This window comes from Paroedura picta, chromosome 4 (assembly GCF_049243985.1).
Source record: "Paroedura picta isolate Pp20150507F chromosome 4, Ppicta_v3.0, whole genome shotgun sequence".
Lineage (NCBI taxonomy): Eukaryota > Metazoa > Chordata > Lepidosauria > Squamata > Gekkonidae > Paroedura > Paroedura picta.
Genome location: NC_135372.1, coordinates 88,519,875 through 88,537,279, shown reverse-complemented (window position 1 = coordinate 88,537,279; position 17,405 = coordinate 88,519,875). Strand labels below are relative to the sequence as shown.

Below are 17,405 nucleotides of genomic sequence, written 5' to 3'. Positions count from 1 at the left end.
TAGATGAAGCCAGAATTTGGTCCATTAGCCATATTTCTGTTTGCTTTTTAAACTTCCCTCCAGGTGATTGGCACCAAGGATTCAGGACTGAACTACTGCACTGACCCTGTCAGATCCAACATCAAACATGGCTATTTCCTGTTTGGAGAGCAGGAGGTATGGTGTGGTATAGTTTCTCACCTCAGTGAGGGATGTGATCTTCGCTGGATAGTTATTATCTCTCGTTTTTTGTACGACTGTACAATAGGGCAGTGTTGCTGCTTACATAATTACACCGGGAAAGGAGGCCACAATCCAAATATGCTCTTATGGACAGTGCTGCATTTAGTCCATTCCCTATGCAGAAGGTTGTCCCAAAGGTGCACAGAGATGTTTGTATTAGATTTGCCAGCATTTAATTGCTAGTCAAGGCACATCCAGGTGTACAAGATCTCCAATGCCCAGAAACATAAATATTTATTTGTTAGATTTTTTTTTAGTTGCTGCTCACCTGAAGGGTCCTGTAGTGACTTACATTTAAACTAATGGTAGAAACAACATAAAAACAAGTAACAAATAAAATATTAATATTAAAGTACATTCCTATTGCCATACCACTATTAAATCAGCCCAAACTTGTGACTAACCTCCAAAGACCAATGGAAATAATTCAGCTTTGCATACCCTATGGAAACTAAAGTCTTGCAGGGTATAAGTGTCATCCAAGAGTGTGTTCCACAGGGAGGAGGCCACACCTGAGAAGACCCTTTCCCAGTTGACAGCTAACAGAGCCATCCTGGGGCCAGGCTGAAGGGAACATGGGAGGTTGTAACAGGAGAGGTGGTCCCATACGTATGACGGTCCAAGACAATTAAGGGCTTTCTTCCATGTTTGTTTCTTTGTTTATTACATTTGTATGCCGCCTTCCCCTAAGGCTTAGGGTGGTTCACATAGAACGTAACAGAACAATACATCAAACTCACCAATTGTTTGCACACAAACAATTTCTTCATTTCTGCAAATGAACCAATTGAATTAATGGAGAGTATATTTTCCATGCAACCTCCTTACCTGTGAATCGGAATTAAATTTGTACTGTTAAGTGTATGTAAGGAATGTGATTGTATGCAGAACATTTGCTGGATCAGGGCAGAAATCAAATTTACATTTTATTTATTTACTCAGTAAGTCTGCATGTATTTGCAGTTTATTTTTGATTTCATATACAGAAAAATCCACATTCTTTGTGCATACTAGCATGGGGTACTGGTGCTGGGAAATCTTAACATAATCTCCAACTATTCACACTGCACTGCCTTTACACACCCTTCTTAAAAGATCAGTGTGGCTATATTACACCAGCATCTGCATTTAAGCACCTTTTGTCCCAGCCTCTGTATCACTAGCTTGCCAGAGGAATTGCTCCAGGCTCAAGGGTTAAACACGGATCCCTGGCTTACTAAGATTCACATAACAAACGTGTGATTTGGGTTCTTCCTAACCCATGAGAGCAACATTGGGACAAGTTGTGAGTGTACTCCATGGGGGAGGAATGAAAGGATGGCTGTTGCCAATGGCTATAGCAGCATACTTGCTACAACCTTACATATATCCTCTGAGATGGCTCCCCCCCCCCATCTCCTTCAGGTGACCTTCCGGGATGTTGTACTGCAGGAAGGCATGATCCTTGTTGCTCGCTTCTATCACTGGCCCAGCGGCAGAACAGCACTCACCCCCTGGGACGAAGGAGTCAAGCCTCGGCACCAGCCAGCACCACAGAGTGAGGAGTGGCTGGCTGCCTGGGCAGCACTCCCACTGACCAAGTCATCAGACTCCTCTAAAGTGATGCTTGCAGGTACACTTCCTGGTATGTTAGGTGGCTCTGTTGAATTCAGGGGCAGCTTGCCTTTCTGCAGGGAAAGGTCTCTCTTCCTTCTGTCGTTGCAGGTGCAAGGAAGAAAGGGGAGTCGGAAGTGCTTTCTTGGAACACAGGGACCCACACACTGATTCTGTACCATGGTCCTGTGCCTCCTCTAGCTCTGGTAAGTCCGTTCCTGTGCAGCACCTCAAGGCTTGGCAGTTGCGTGGAATACGCCAAGAAGCACAATGCAGCAGTTGCTGTTAATACAACACTCCTCACTATGCAAGGAGACTAAGAATGTATCTGTCAAACACTTGTTCTACTTTGTGGGTCCCTGTCACTTATCAAGCTTCTTTCCTGTTCTATGCTTGTTGCCCTGTGGGCGATGCCTGCGCAGGGAAAGCAACATGATGCCAAGGTGTATGGTGATGCCACTCTGAGGCTGCACATCTTTACCGATCAGAAACCAGACCTACTTTTCCCACCAGAGTCACCAGACATACTTGATGCTGCAAGGACCTGGCCCCATGTGAGTGTTGGATAATAATCATTCTGGAGTCCTGACAGGGTCTGGAAAAGGCTGGGACAGACCTGCCCTGAAAGGGACAAGTGGAAAAGACAAGTGCTGAGCCTTTTTTTAGTTGGTTCATAAGGACCTGTTTTGGCATGGGGAGCAGGGCTGGCTTAACACAGGGACATGCTGTGCAGTTGCCCAGGGGATCCATGAGCATAGGGGGCCCATGCTGATCTAGATATGTATTGATAGTTTGTGATATATGGATGGACAAGCTGTTTATGACAATTGTAGAATGTAATGTTTAAACACTGATTTTATTGGCAATAAATATGTTTAATGTTATTGATCATTTCAATTTTTATTCCTCTGAGTGGTTGTGTAAGTACAACCCAGTGTACTGCTTTGCCTGGGGGGGCTATAATGTTGTTAAGATGGTCCGGGGGGGGTGACTCTTCCCAGTTTGGAAGTAGCCATAGTTAGCCAGCTCCTGCTCTGTTGCCCATCCAAGCATTAAACAAATATTGAAGTTTGGCACAAATTACTTTATCAATTAGGAGCATGAGAACTTGGGAGTTTCAGGTTCAAATCTGCATCCTGCCATTACGTAGTTTCAGTGAGTGGCATTGGGCCAGTCACTCTCTTTCAGCCTCAAAAGATTGTGCTGATGATAAATTGAGGAAACGGAAACAATACATGCAGGCCTGAGTTCCCTGGAGGAATTAGTACAATGTACTAGATAGAAATGCAGAGGCATCTGCTGGGTAGGATTAGCAATGGGGATCTCAGTTTGAGTTCAGTGGCACTTTCAAGCCGAACAAAGTTTAATGTTGGGTATAAGCTTTCATGTGCATATGTACTTCATCAAATACATTGAAACAGTTTTCCTCAGGCATTACGGGGGTGGGGGGTTGTTCTATTGTTTCAGACCAACATGGCTACTGATCTGAATCTATCTTCAAGGGGAATCTGTGCTTGGATCTCCCATGCACTATTTTGCAGTCAAGACTGGTTCTCCGGGTTGGTTTTAGCCCCCATTGGGAGGGGGGGACCTGGAAAAATGTGATTTCTGTCTCTTTTCCATTTCAGAACAACCCTACATCCTTCCTCCCATCAGGTGCTCCTACCCTGCATGAAATCTTATTCCACACTCTGCAAATTAGGATTTGGGTATATGTCTCTGCTGAAAAACCATGTGGTTTCTCTCAAAAGTAAATTTTGGAACAGAAAGCCTTGTATAAATAATACATGCATTTCTTTGATTTATTTCTTGACTTGGAAGGTTTGCTGTAGTACAAGAAATTAGTCCCTCACCTTGGTAGTCCTCCCATTTGCTCCATAAGGCCAGCATACATGTCAAGTCAGATTTTATTGCATGTAGCCATAGGCCATTACAATACAAAAGGAAAATATAAAAGGATTAAAAACATTTCAAATCAGTAATAAAAAGAATGTGCAATCTCAGACAACAATCACTTAACATCATAAAAACATTTCCAGACTACATATGTCCACCTATCCTAGCATACATAGTGTGTGCCATAGTGCTTTAGGAATTGTCTGCATAGTGTCTGCATAGTGTCTGCAAGACGGAGCTCTTCCGCTAGGCATTTGATGGGGCCATTAACCAATAACCAGTGATATCATTAAGTTGGCCCTCTCCTGCAATAGACTTTTCTTCTGGAATGTGGAATATTATTGGTGGCTGCTTCAGTACTATTGTGTCAACAGAATTTTCAAGAATTGTTTTAACTAGCTTGGTGTAGAGGTTAGGACTTCTAATCCGGCAAGCTGGGTTTGAGTCCCCACTCCTCCTCCACTTGCAGCCAGCTGGGTGACCTTGGGCTCGCCACAGCACTGATAAAGCTGTTCTGACCAAGCAGTGATATCAGGGCTCTCTCAGCCTCACCCACCTCACAGGGTGTCTGTTGTGGGGAGAAGAAAGGAAGGCGAATGTAAGCTACTTTGAGACTCCTTCGGGTACAGAAAAAGCAGCATATAAGAACCAACTCTTCTTTTTCTAACTGGTTTTGTTTTAATTAATACTGTGACTCTGTTTTAATCTTGTGTAATTCTTATAGTGTTGTTAACTGCCCCAAGACAGCTTGGGATATATTGGGACTTATATTGGGACTTATATTGGGACTTATATTTACAGGAAGCTTTCATTCATTGTGTCAAAGAGATCCCTCCTTTGGAGCCCTTTTGTGATGGAGATGGCTTTGACCTGTATATTGATGGAGCCCGCTTTCTGCCAGATGATGTCACTGTTACCAGGGTTGCCGGTCGTATCTTCACCAGTAATTTCAGCCAGTAAGGAAGAATGGTTTTTGCTTCCCCCTAAAATGCCAGGCTCCCTGTGCTCCTCCTGCTGTTGCATGTGCAGGTCTGGTTTAGAACCAGTCCTGATGACAAGGGGTATCACTCCAGCATCGCTCCCTCCTGTGACATCCAGATAATGTCAGAAGCCTTGAATTGTGTGGGAAGAACCCATCGCATAGCCTTGCCTTGATGTCTGTAGAAAGTGACAATGGCATGGGTATGAGCCCTCACAGGACTTCTCTCACGTGATCGGAATCTTCCAATCATATCCAAGTAGTGCAGGAAGAAGCTGTGCCTCAAAGTTTGTCACACTAGGAAAGTAATGTCAGAATAGGCATGTAGTTCACACAAACAGCAGATGAAGTAGGTGGTAAATTGCACAGTGGAATGCTTCCCTATAAAACAAATATGTCCAATATATAAAACTAGCCTATTAGGGAGCATGGTCATTTAGATCAGTGGCCCCCAACCTTTTTATCACCGGGGACCGGTCAATGCTTGACAATTTTACTGAGGCCCGGGGGTGTAGCTAAATTTTCCAGTGGCAGAATGGAACTTTTCCTCCCCTCCCCCCACTGCAACTCTGACCTCCTCTTCGGGGGGGGGGGGTCTGCAGCAAGAAGGAGGAATCAATGAAAATTGACAGATTAAGCTGGATATAACACAGTATTGGAGCCTTATAGGTCATGCTAGAAAACCAAACAACTGCATTCACAGAAGATGACCCATCCATTGCTTTTTCAGAATTGGACCAGACATATCCACTGAGATTGACCTGAACAGCAGCATTTTTGATCCACTTTACAACTGCTCCATCGAAATCAGAGAGCCATTTATACCACCATGTGCAACTCTCCTGTTGAAGGTTTGTGCTGGATCTGGGTCTCCAGAGTGGCAACTAGGCAAAATAATAGAGCCAAGGAATGTCAGCACTAGTTGCTGGGGAGGCTAGGGAGGGGAGGTTTATGAAGCTGAGGACTTCTCCTTTGCTGAAATGGAGGGCTCTGTGGTTAGGAGTCTGCCCTGCAGTTTCTTCATGACCCCTTCCCCGCCTTCAGTACAAAACAGAACTATGAGCAGTCGGTAGCATGAAAACTAGAATTCATCTCCCTTGATCTCTTGCAGCTTTATTCTTTTAGTAGTTCAAACTCCCATCTCATCCTGATTGGCTGGGCAGCTCTCAATCTTTTTGTGGAATGTGGAACACACACAGCCCCCAAGCTTGAGGCCAGGAGGATCCAGGTGAGTTCCCCTCAGTAAGTTCCTAACACGGCTACCCACTTGAATCTCCCTTCAGAAGAGTTCAAGGCAATCAGCCCAAGTTCTGGAGTTCAGTGGCACTTTAGAGACAAACATGGTATTTAATATGGCACAGGACTCGTTTACTTTTGCTGCCTATAGACTTGTATGGCTAGCTATCTAGAATTATCAGCCTAAATTCCAAAATATAACTGAGGTATGCTGTAAACTAGATTTGCAACACTTAAAAGGCTGTGACAAAATGATGTGAAAGAAGTCTCTATCCCTACCAGAAGACTCAAAAGCATCTGAGTAGTCATTAGGTGTTTTGCTTTTGCAGAAACCCTCATCATCATCATCATCATCATGTTATAAATAAAAGGCTAAGGGCAAGTTGGGAGGAGTTAGGGCGGGCGCTGTCCGTGATAAAAACTCCGAAGGGCGAATCAGGAGCCGCGAAGCGGCTCCTGATTCGCCTCTCTGACTGTCACTAGTGGGCCAAGCAGGCAATGGTGAGGCGCGCAAAGTCGTGGACTGCGCCTCAGTGCGGGGAAAGGAGCAGGGACGCGGCAGCCCTGCTCCTTTCCAGCCGCACGCCCTCCCAACTTCGCCGGGGAGCAGGGAAGGAATCCCGTGCCTCCCATTTAGCCTTCCCGCCAACAGCACGGCGCCACAGCCCACTCCGCGACCCGAACGCCGCCGCCATGCGACCCAGGTCAGCCGCCACCCGCCGCCACCCCCCCCTTCACTTCACCCCCGACCGCGCTAACACCCCCCCAACACGCTCCCACAACTGTGCCGCGCTTCCCCCAACAACCAATTCCCCCCCAACATGACCCTTTACCACGCCACTCACCCAGCCACCTTCCGGCACGCCTCTACTGACCGTCTCGCCCATCGCCGTCGCCCCCTCTCCGCCATCGCCCCGTTCTCTCCCGGAACGCTCGGCGCTGCGGCTAGGCCGTGCGACCCGCACGGCTGCCGCCACGCTAACAAACTGAACCACGCATGCGCGGGGTTCCGTGCATGCGTGCCTTCCCTCCCCCACGCTACCCCACCTACGTCACGACGACAGGACACGCATGCGCCAACTTCTGCCCAGCCGCCGTTCCCCTCCGCCTCCCCCTCAACCTACCCCCAACCCCTACCGCCCGTGCCACTCCCGCTCGGCTATACCAGCCCGACCCGTCAGACCGACCTCCGCGACGCCAGCTTCATCGGTGAGACACACGCTGACCCTCGCAAGCCTGCCCCACCCCCACATAGCGCCCTCCACCCACCCCTCCCTACCGATTCCGTGCTCCCTCTCGCTGCTTCCCGGTTTTGGCCCGTTTTTATAAATGGGCTTTATTACTAGTTCCCTTATAAAAGAGCAAAATGCTAAAGAAGTAGTGTTGCATGCTCTCATTGAATTTTATAGAGCTTGTTGCTCTGGCTGCAAGAGACATGGAAATCCATTATAACTGAATCAGACGTCTCCAACATTAGTACTTTATCAAAATCCAGACAATGTTTCTCTGCAGCTCAAATGGAGATAGGACTCTAAAATGAGCATAAAGCATTTCCCTAAAAGACTTGACACCAAGAGGCCTGTTTCTCAGCCATTCCCAGAGCATAGCTGCTGCAAGGTGAAAAGGGGGGAAGCCCTCAGTTTATCTTGGTTACTCTCCTTATCAGGTCTCACTCAATGATGGTGCTCATCAGCTCCGCATTTTTCATAGCAGCCCGTGTCCAGATCAGCCCTTCTCTGTCAGTTCTCTGACTGCATCAGGACGGTAGGTCCTTCCCTGCTTACCTTCTTTACAATTCCTTCCCCACCTTAACATTCATTTTAGTTGTAATATTTGTCCTTCCACCTTCCCTGTAGGTACGTGCCCTGTGCAACCCTGCTGGTGAGGCTTCTTAAGGCTCCAGTGAATTCCAGCCATCAGACCCTGCAAAGGAACATGGTCCCCCAGACAAACTGGGCCAAGCTGGGCCTCTTCCAGGCCCGGCCTGATTACTCTGACGGGGTCTATAATTCAGATTCAGCCAAACCCTCTGCAGGAGAAAGTTGCTTCTATGAGGCCATGGCAAACAGGTGATTTGAGGTTGGGCTGGACCTATAATAACCCATATACCTTTTCAATGCCATCTTTATGTCTATTCACATAAGGTGATACATTGTCCTCGCAGAACTGAACGGTGGAGTTATGCTGTCAATATCATCTGGATCACAGACTCTGAAAAAGCTTGCTTGTCAGCTTCATATGATCTGGCTCTAATCGCCATGAATCTTTCACTATTTTACTATCAGCTGGGGTGGGAGGCTTGTCCTGCGTTGAGCAGGGGGCTGGACTAGAGGGTCCGTATGGCCCCTTTCAGCTCTATGATTGTCCTGAACAGGGCAGAGTTACTGTGAGCCAACCTTCCTATAGAGTAGGGGTGGCCAAACTGTGATGCTCCAGATGTCCATGGTCTACAATTCCCATGAATCATCATCAGCATGTTATCCATGGCTATGCGGGCAGGGGTTTTTATTTTTATTTATTTATTAATTACATTTATATCCCACCACTCCCACAAGGGCTCATGGCAGCTAACAAGTTAAAACCCCAATACATAACAAACCCCAATAAAATAAGTAACAATTTTGATCAAAAGGGTTAGCGGCCCAAACCCCATACTAATCATTATTAAAAACCTCAGGGTGGACAGAGGGGCTGATCTCTCCCTTTAATCCGTCTAATAACCCCAATAGGGCTTAATGACAAGTAGGGGTCCAGATCTTCTTCCGCGCGCTGGCCTCAATCGTAGACCTGGCGGAAGAACTCCGTCTTGCAGGCCCTGCGGAATGCCGGAAGCTCCCGCAGGGCCCGTAGTTCTTCCGGGAGCTCATTCATGGTAACTGTAATCCATAGACATCTGGAGAGATAGTTTGTCAACCCTTGCTATAGAAGTCCTCTATGCCCCTACTTTAATTCAAGGTGTTTATAGTTTTTTGGCATACAAAGCTTTTAAATGCTTATATCTTGCTACTGTGTTTCTGTTGCTTCCAATTTCTTTACTACTGTTGGCTTTGTTTTGTTATTTTTTAAAATGTATTGTACATCATATGTACATTCGTAGAAATGTTAGTGTACTTTTAAATACTAAAAACTGAACAATCCCTCCTACTCAGTTATCTCAGTGGATGTCACCAATTCCCTGCCAAGTAGCTGATTAACCCCTAAATAGCCCCACACAATTCGAGATTCCAAGTGTTCTAAATATAATCCTATCAGAGCTCCATTCTATCACCCCAATCTCTGTTGAGGACCAGCTGAATGCTGAACAAGGTAAAAGCTACAGAAGTTTTCTCAAATCTATGCCATATTGATAGCCCAGCTTTTATTTCTTGTAGATCTGTTGTTTCTGTTCGGGAAATTGTTCATCGACTTGCTGGAAATAACAGCCTAAGCACAGACAATAAGATCTCCAGCTGGATCCGCCAGAAACTTACCCGACTACCTGGCATCATCCCTCAGACTTTCAACCTCACCTTTGTCTCCAGATATATCACAACCTATGGTGTCAAGGTGAATAGCAGAGATGCTCATAGTAATTCCCTGTCCAGTGGCTAGTATTGCACATTATGGGATAGAACACTATCAGTGAAATCCTAAGTGATTATGGCATTCTGTTTATTAATTTCAGTGGATATACAAGGGAGTAACTATGCCTAGGGTTGTACTATATGGGTGCCGAGCATCAAAGAATTGAGGCTTTTGAACTCTGGTGCTGGAGAAGACTCTTGCGAGTCCCTTGGACTGCAAGGCAAACAAACCGGTCACTCCTAGAGATCAGCCCTGCCTGCTCCTTAGAAGGCCAGATCATGAAGATGAAACTCAAATACTTTGGCTATCTCATGAGAAGGAAGGACTCCCTGGAGAAGAGCCTAATGCTGGGAGCGATTGAGGGCCAAAGAAGAAGGGGACGACAGAGAATGAGGTGGCTGGATGGAGTCACTGAAGCAGTTGTTGCAAACTTAAATGGACTTCAAGGAATGGTGGAGGACAGGAAGGCCTGGAGGATCATTGTCCATGGGGTCGTGATGGATTGGATACAACTTTGCACCTAACAACAACATATGGGTGCAATCCTAAGGGCATTTACAAGGCAGTCAATCTCATTGAACTCAAAAGCATCAGGTTCTAAGTGAACATTCTTAGGACTGTTGCATGTTTTGAAAGAGGTGCTTCCATTTTGTGCCTCTTCTTGCCAGAAGGTTAAGGAGGCACAAAAAACTACCAGCAATATGCCCCCTCCTGAAGAGTCGGATTACTTGAAAGCTTGCACACTACTGTGGTTCATTTTGATTGGTTCTAATACATGGCTTTTAAATAGATTCTCTTATGTCACAAGTTACTCACTCAGTTACTGTTACCCCCAAGTTCTCTCTGGATTTTTCAAGCTGGCAACTGCTGTAGCTGTGCTTTTACAGGTGAGGCCTGGAGAGCCCAGAGAGAAATGCTGCTCATTGAAGCATCTAGAGCTGCTGTTAAAGCCATAGCCACAAGAGCCAGCTAAGAAGCTGGCGAGTTCCATTGCCACTAGCCATCACTTGTTCCACAGGACACTGTCATCTGCAGGCTAGCAGCCAGTCCAACTTTGTTGGCCTTAAAAGGTACTACTGGACTCAAACTTTGTTGTTCTAAAACAATAGATACTCATGTACAGAAAGGGTTAGCTGTATTAATAATGCATGGTGCTGAACAAAAGATTATTTTCAAAACAGTCTGAGGACACTTGTACAAGTCATCATAGGCTGTTGATTTGGAGCCACAGATCTACATCAACCACATTTGAAATGGCCTTGCCCATATGATCCTGGCCTATCAAATAGTACCAGAATGGCATGGAAGCAGTTGTATTGCTGTGGCTTCTGATTCACCGTCAAAAACACTAGGGTTTTAGGAGGAACTAGTTAACACAAACAGCAAATGAACAAATTGCTTTTTTAGGACAAGGACAAATTATAAAATAAGGGCCCTTGATCAAAAGTACCTCTGTACAAAAGGAATGCCCTGCACAGACACCTGGTATGTCAGGAAGTTAATGCTTTGTCTTACAAGTTCTCCGTACATTTTTTTTTTGTCTGTAGGCATTTGCTATTATATGACCTCATCTCAACCTGCAATCTAGCAGTCAAAAAAAGGTTACTACCATGACTGTTGGCCAAGTAAGCCTCTGTTGCATGTACTGCTCTTTAGATTAACTGTCATTTCTGTCTTGATCTAGTTTGCCCTGGACAGAGCCATTAACTTGCCTTGGGTTGGCTTGACAATGGCCCACTTCTGCTTCAACCCACCTGCAGCTTTTTATTATGGGCGCCAGTGGATGAAGTATGATTACCCCATCTTTGTCAAGGCACTTGATGTCAACAGTTTCCAGCAATGGCCAAAATGGCTTGATGGCTTCAAGGTATTCCATTATGTCAGAGCGTTATACTTGGTTAAGAAGAGACTTTACTGATGTACTGAGCGCATCTTCCTGTAAAGGCAACTGCTGAAAGGTCCAGATCCATATTTCTAAATCTGTTGATATAGCATCAATCTAAATATTCTGCGATGTCTGTTGGCTTGGGCCTCTGGGGCATGGCAGTCCCAAACATTAAACATTCATTCTGTGCATTTATGGAGGGTAGAAAAACTGGGGGAAGCTGAAGAAGGATAAGAACAGTATGTATTAAGGTTTACTCTAATTATCTGGCAATTCTGAAATTATGTTTAAAGTTGATTCAGATGTCTTTCGAAGTCTAATAACATTTTACAGATTGTGGACAGAGTAGTAAAAGACTACACATTAAGCCTCAGCTCTCTTACTCCCCAATTCACACAAGCAAATTAAGTATGTAAACTAGTCTGTGAGAGCGCTTTCTAAAACGTATTTACAAGTTATGTTAACACTTCCTTCTCACCATCTCTCTGCACAAACAGAGATGTTAAGGACTTAGCAGGCGAAATCCAATGACTGTGTCCTGCAGCCTGCAGAAGATGCTGTTCTCATTAGCTGGAAGCTCCTTTTGCCAGAGAAGAGCTGCAGTGGAATGGCTTAGTTGCATGCAGTCCATTATACCAGCAGTATTCCAGAGCTTTTCATGCTACTTGCAGGGGTAGTCAAACTGCAGCCCTCCAGATGTCCATGGACTACAATTCCCATGAATCATCACCAGCATGTTATCCATGGCTATGCAGGCAGGGGTTCATGGTAATTGTAATCCACGGACATCTGGAGAGACAAAGTTTGTCAACCCTTGCTATAGAAGTCCTCTACACCCCTACTTTGAATGGGAATTGTAGTCCATGGACATCTGGAGGGCTGCAGTTTGACTACCCCTGAACTACAGTAACCACTGGTGGCTATTTCCAGATCTCTGTGCCTATACAATATCTAGATTAACCTTCCATTTAAGACCTGCAATTACTTTTGCTTTGCTTTTTTTGCTTAGTCCTGTCCACACAGGATTTACCATGAATATTCATCGGTGATTATCCACCTATATGAGAGCAAGATGGCTTCGGACCAAGATGCTTTGGGTCCAAAGGAAGCTATCCAAACCACCCACAAGAGAATCACCCTGAAGGAGCCATTACCTTTGAGAAGTGAAGCATGGGCTGCGCTCCATGTGTTCTCTAGAGATTACTGCAATACTGGAGTTTACCAGCTGCCTCTGTGCCACGGAGCTCCCAGCCAGGTATAAGAGAAACAAAATGATGTGTCTTATCCATTAGGTTTTAGCTAATCCACCAGTCCTCCCCAGTAGGAATCCCTGGCTCTTACTGAAAGTCTCCTGGAACTGGTGTCTTGGGGACAACATATGAAGGGTTTTGAACAGAACAGGGGGGGGGGGGAAGGAGCTACCCAAAACTGACTAATAAGCAGAGTCTCTGGCTTGTTCCACATATATGCGTCATAGCCGTGCACCCTTGGCATGCCTCTGGGCTTGTAAGGCTCTCCCTGGGGCTTCATAGCTATCGCATAAGTCATAGACCTTAGTTTACAGTTTAGATATGGTGGATTTCTTAAAATGTTAAATATTTTTAAGACAAGCATGCACACAGCTATTAAAGATGCATAGATTATAGATTATCATAAACACATGCATTGTATTTTCTTGCATTGTATTTTCTGACACTACCTGCATCTTAAAGTGACTTTGGAAAGAGCATAGCTCTAATTCCTTAGTCAAAAAGAAAGTGCACATTTCTACTAATTGTATAGAAGGTGTTTTGAACTGTGAAAGTGGTATTTGTTATGATCAGATATTAGAGAAATTCCAAGTAGTACCTTCATGCTCCCCAGTACCCATTCATTTCCAGCAGTCAAGTTCCTACATCAATTGCGTAGAAGTTTCTTGGGCTGCAGAAAGTAACATTTTGCTCAGCCACCACTCTCATCTTTCACCTCTGGGTTATCGATGAACAGGTACCTCAACTGCTAACCTTACTTCTAGGATTATCCATTACAAACTCCCTAGTATGAGTTAAGCATCCACAGTTTTGGGGCTTAGAATGTGTGAGGGTGTTTCTTAGTACAGAATTCTGCTTGCCAAATTTTACAATGCATCAGTTTGCTCCAACGTGTACCACAAAAAGCTTATTCTCCCTCTTTTCTGTGGAATGGTCTAAAATCATCATATGGCACAGTCAACTAGCAGAAGGTTACAAAGTTACAAGTTTGGCATTTAATTATTATTCCCCCAACAGGTTATCCTGCATTCCTTATCCCAAGGGAAATGCAACAGCATTATGAAAAGCTTGCTCCGGAAGGACATGGTAAGCGGTTAAACATGCAATAGAGATTAGCTTTATAAAGTAATCTAGACAAAAAGAGCTTCAAGTCTACAGAAATAAGGTTATTTGGAAGTGCATGCTTCCTTGCAAGCTTTCTTTGCATGGGATATTAAAGAAATCTTGAGTGCACAAAACATAGATATGCACTTTCCTTTCTAGCCTCATCTACTCAAAATGCTACTGAGACGAAGCAGACTCCAGAATAAGTGATTTAGGTAGCAGGATTAAGTGAGATTCAAGTTTATTATTATTTTTCAATAAACTCTACTTTAAATCTTGCACAGGACAATTAGTGTCAGTATGTAGCTACACCTTAATTTTATGCCTGCGCAGCACTAAAAATACAATAGGAATACTTAGCCTCCCAATTCACTTGTATGCATTGGTTTAAAAAAATTCAGCTTCTGCTCTGTCACCACTGGGGTAATTTCCTCCCCCCCCCCCCCATCCCTCAAAGGAAAACAGACATTCATCTCTCAGATGGGAGCAGGCGGCATCAGGGTCCTGGGACACTTGCAAGTAAATCTAGTCCTATCACTCCCAGACTTACAATTCAGCTGGGCAATACAATCTCCTCCAGTCTAATGCCAATACTGCAATACAGCAGCAATGCTCTTTAATAAGGAATGTGCCTAATGCTGAAAATAGGTTGATTCAAGTTCTCATGCAGATCAAATTGGTGGAAGGTGCATCAATTATTGTCCGTATAGCTGATGGACGATGGGATGAAGAATTCAGATATACTGTACAGGTGAGCATAATAAAATGCCATTAATGAATGGACATGTAATTTTATCCCTCCCATGAGCTTAACTGAACTATCTTGGCTCCCTGTCTCAGGACATTGATCAATCCTACATGCCCAAGAATGCTCTGGATATGTACTATAAGGAACCCTCTGGAGCTAAAATTGCAGAATTAATGCCACATGAGACATCACAACAGGTAGAAGAGATTTCGCATTCTTATGGAATACTGTAAATTATGGAATACTGTAGAATGAAACCATTTGTGTACTGCTCATAGCCAGGCTAAAGGTGGGTGGGAAAGAGCAGGAACTCTCCCATGAGATGGTAGGGAAGCCACAGATGCTTTCATTCAGAGACCTTAGAAACACTCTAAGGGCAGGAGACCCAAAACAATAAGCACACAAAACCAAAAAGAAAACAGGGTTGAGGAACACAAAGCTTCAATAACATCATACCAGCTGCTTATGAGATGGCAATGAAGGCCACAAAGAGTAAAAACTTTCCAGCCCCATTGCTTCTCATCCAGCACATTTAAAACAATTAAGTAGTTGATGTCCCTAGACAGAAATTTGTTTCAGCTATTAGCTGTGGCTGATTTGTGAGCTAGAACGGACCCAACCACCTACTACCTGGTGTTGCATCTGCTAGTCCTGGGTAAGGTAGTTGAGTGGGTGGTTGCAGAACTAGAGCTTTCTGGAAGGAAACCGGCCCTTGATCCTTTCTATTCTGGCTTCAGGCCTGGTCATGGAGCGGAGACAGCTCTGGACACCCTTACAGATGATCTCTGGAGGAAACTGGATCTAGGTGAGCTGGTGCTGCTAATTCTTTCAGACCTTAAAGCAGCATTCAACACTGTAGGTCACAGGCTACCTGCCCAAAGCCTAGCCGACACGAGAATAAGTGGCACAGCCCTGAAATGGCTGCAGTCCTTTCTCCCAAGACCGAAGACAGAGGGTGGCAATAGGAGACCCTTCCAGCAGTATGCACTAACATGCAGGGTCCCACAGGGAGCAATTCTCTCCCTAATATTGTTCAACATCTACATGTGCCCCCTTGCCCAGTTCATCTGGAATTTTGGGCTGGAGTTCACCCAAGTGTACAGACCGGTGGCATGGAAGCAGTGACGGATTGGCTCAAGCAGAGCTGGCTGAAGCTGAATCAAGCTAAGACGAAGTCTTCTGGCTGAATTGTTGTGCCCCAGCAGAACTGCTACGACTCCTGGTTCTTGACAAGGCCCAATTAACAACTGTGAGCAGCGTGATCCTGGACTCCTTTTTATCAGTGGAAGTCTAGGTCACAAATGCTGTCTTGCCAGGTCTTCTACCACCTTTGCCAGGTGAGGCAGCTAACACCCTACATGGTCAGTGTGATCCATGCAAGGGTCACCTCCAGATTAGACTTCTGCAACTCATTCGATGCAAGTCGACCTTCGTATCAGATCCAGAAACTTCCAACTGGAGCTGGGCAAAGGGAACCAATTTGACCAGTGCTCTCCCAGCTGCTTTGGCTCCACCTTGAGGACCAAATCAGATTAAAAGTGTTGGCACTCACATTTAAGGCCCTAAACAGACTGGCACCTTCATACTTATAGGACCACCTCCTCTCTTATACCCCTCAGAAAAGCTTGCAAAATCTGCTCAAGATCCCTGGCCCAGAGAAGTGAAATTGGCCTCAACCAGAATCAGGCCCTTTTCTGCCCTGGCACTCGAGATCAGTTCTGTAGGGCCTGCAAGACTGAGCTGTTCCACCAGGTTGAGGCCTATGGACTCTCAGCATTCCCTACATAGAAACCACAGCAACAACTAGACACTAGATGACATCAGCACAGCACCTGCTCCCAACTACACACACACAGGAGACGGTGGTAGCTCCCAAGGTTTTTAATATAAATTGGTTTTATTGGATTGATTTTATAATTTAAATATTTTACTCTATTGTTTAATGTTATGAGCCACCCTAAGCCTTCAAAGAAGTACAGCATAGAAACATGAAAATATAAATTGCAGTATTTGCTGGCGTATAAGACTACTTTTCCCCCCTGAAAAACATGCCTCCAAGTGGGGGGGTCGTCCTATACGCCGGGTGCACTTCAGTTGGGATAGACATAGTTGCCCATAGTACTGTAATGTAATGTAACAAACTCTATATTTTGAGTGGAAATGTTGGGGGGTCGTCTTATACGCCGGCAAATACAGTAAATAAACCACTGTACACAGCTGTATTGATTACAGCAGCAGGAGCATTTGCACAGCATATAGGCATGGATCCAGGTATCCAGACCTGTCAGACGACAGAAGCCCACCCCAGCCTGCCTGGTGGTTCACCTGGGATGGCAAATGAATTGAGGCCACATAAGCCTCTGATCCCTTGCCACCTTTGAGTGGAGCCAAGCAACAACTCTTGAACTGGGTATGCTAATTTAACTCTGAAAATCCCTAAAGGAGGTTCCTAACTGGGGAAAGACAGGCAAGCATGCATGTATGCATGGCCTCTCTCCTAAAATGGATTTGGCCAATGCCTAAAACCAGCCATAGTAGCTGTTGAGAGAAAAGCAGCAGGATGCTGCACTACAACCCAGAAAACCAAATTATGACCAAGAAACATACTGATGACCATAAAAATGAGAGGAGCAATCCCTAGGGAGGCCCCTGACCCAACAGGTCTTTCCCATCCAGCTACCCTCATGGCCAAGTCAACTGGCCATAGGCTGCCAAGATAAGAGTCACAATATAAACTAACCCACCCACATAGCATGCAGCCACATGGACGTGCAGGTATTGCCGTTACCCTGTGACTGCAAAGGTGGCCCTAAGTAGAGTTCAGGCCGCAGCTCCAGATTAGCTGGGGACCCTCTAAGTTGGTAGAAAAGGAAACTTTAAAAATGAAGGATTCAACAGAGCTATGTAAATGAGTGGGAGAGGGAGAGT

General features: G+C 45.2%; 1 protein-coding gene across 6 annotated transcripts in view; it reads left to right on the top strand.

Annotated features, from left to right (window-relative positions):
- The window catches only part of CCDC17 (coiled-coil domain containing 17), a 48,469-nt gene that overhangs the window by 28,822 nt on the left and 2,242 nt on the right, over window positions 1–17,405 (top strand). For 2 of the 6 annotated variants that reach the window (XM_077333994.1, XM_077333989.1), the window contains 16 exons: window positions 64–156; window positions 1,627–1,846; window positions 1,927–2,021; window positions 2,238–2,369; window positions 4,513–4,667; window positions 5,421–5,541; window positions 5,802–5,918; window positions 7,593–7,690; window positions 7,783–7,995; window positions 9,298–9,472; window positions 11,175–11,357; window positions 12,385–12,630; window positions 13,643–13,711; window positions 14,400–14,480; window positions 14,570–14,674; window positions 15,215–15,282. In XM_077333994.1, the coding sequence (XP_077190109.1) occupies window positions 64–156; window positions 1,627–1,846; window positions 1,927–2,021; window positions 2,238–2,369; window positions 4,513–4,667; window positions 5,421–5,541; window positions 5,802–5,918; window positions 7,593–7,690; window positions 7,783–7,995; window positions 9,298–9,472; window positions 11,175–11,357; window positions 12,385–12,630; window positions 13,643–13,711; window positions 14,400–14,480; window positions 14,570–14,674; window positions 15,215–15,259 (2,148 nt within the window). In that variant the 3' untranslated portion in view covers window positions 15,260–15,282. Of the gene's footprint in view, window positions 1–63; window positions 157–1,626; window positions 1,847–1,926; window positions 2,022–2,237; window positions 2,370–4,512; window positions 4,668–5,420; window positions 5,542–5,801; window positions 5,919–7,592; window positions 7,691–7,782; window positions 7,996–9,297; window positions 9,473–11,174; window positions 11,358–12,384; window positions 12,631–13,642; window positions 13,712–14,399; window positions 14,481–14,569; window positions 14,675–15,214; window positions 15,283–15,539; window positions 16,070–17,405 lie in introns of those variants that run through there. The other 4 variants (XM_077333991.1, XM_077333992.1, XM_077333993.1 and 1 more) reach the window with 4 other exon arrangements.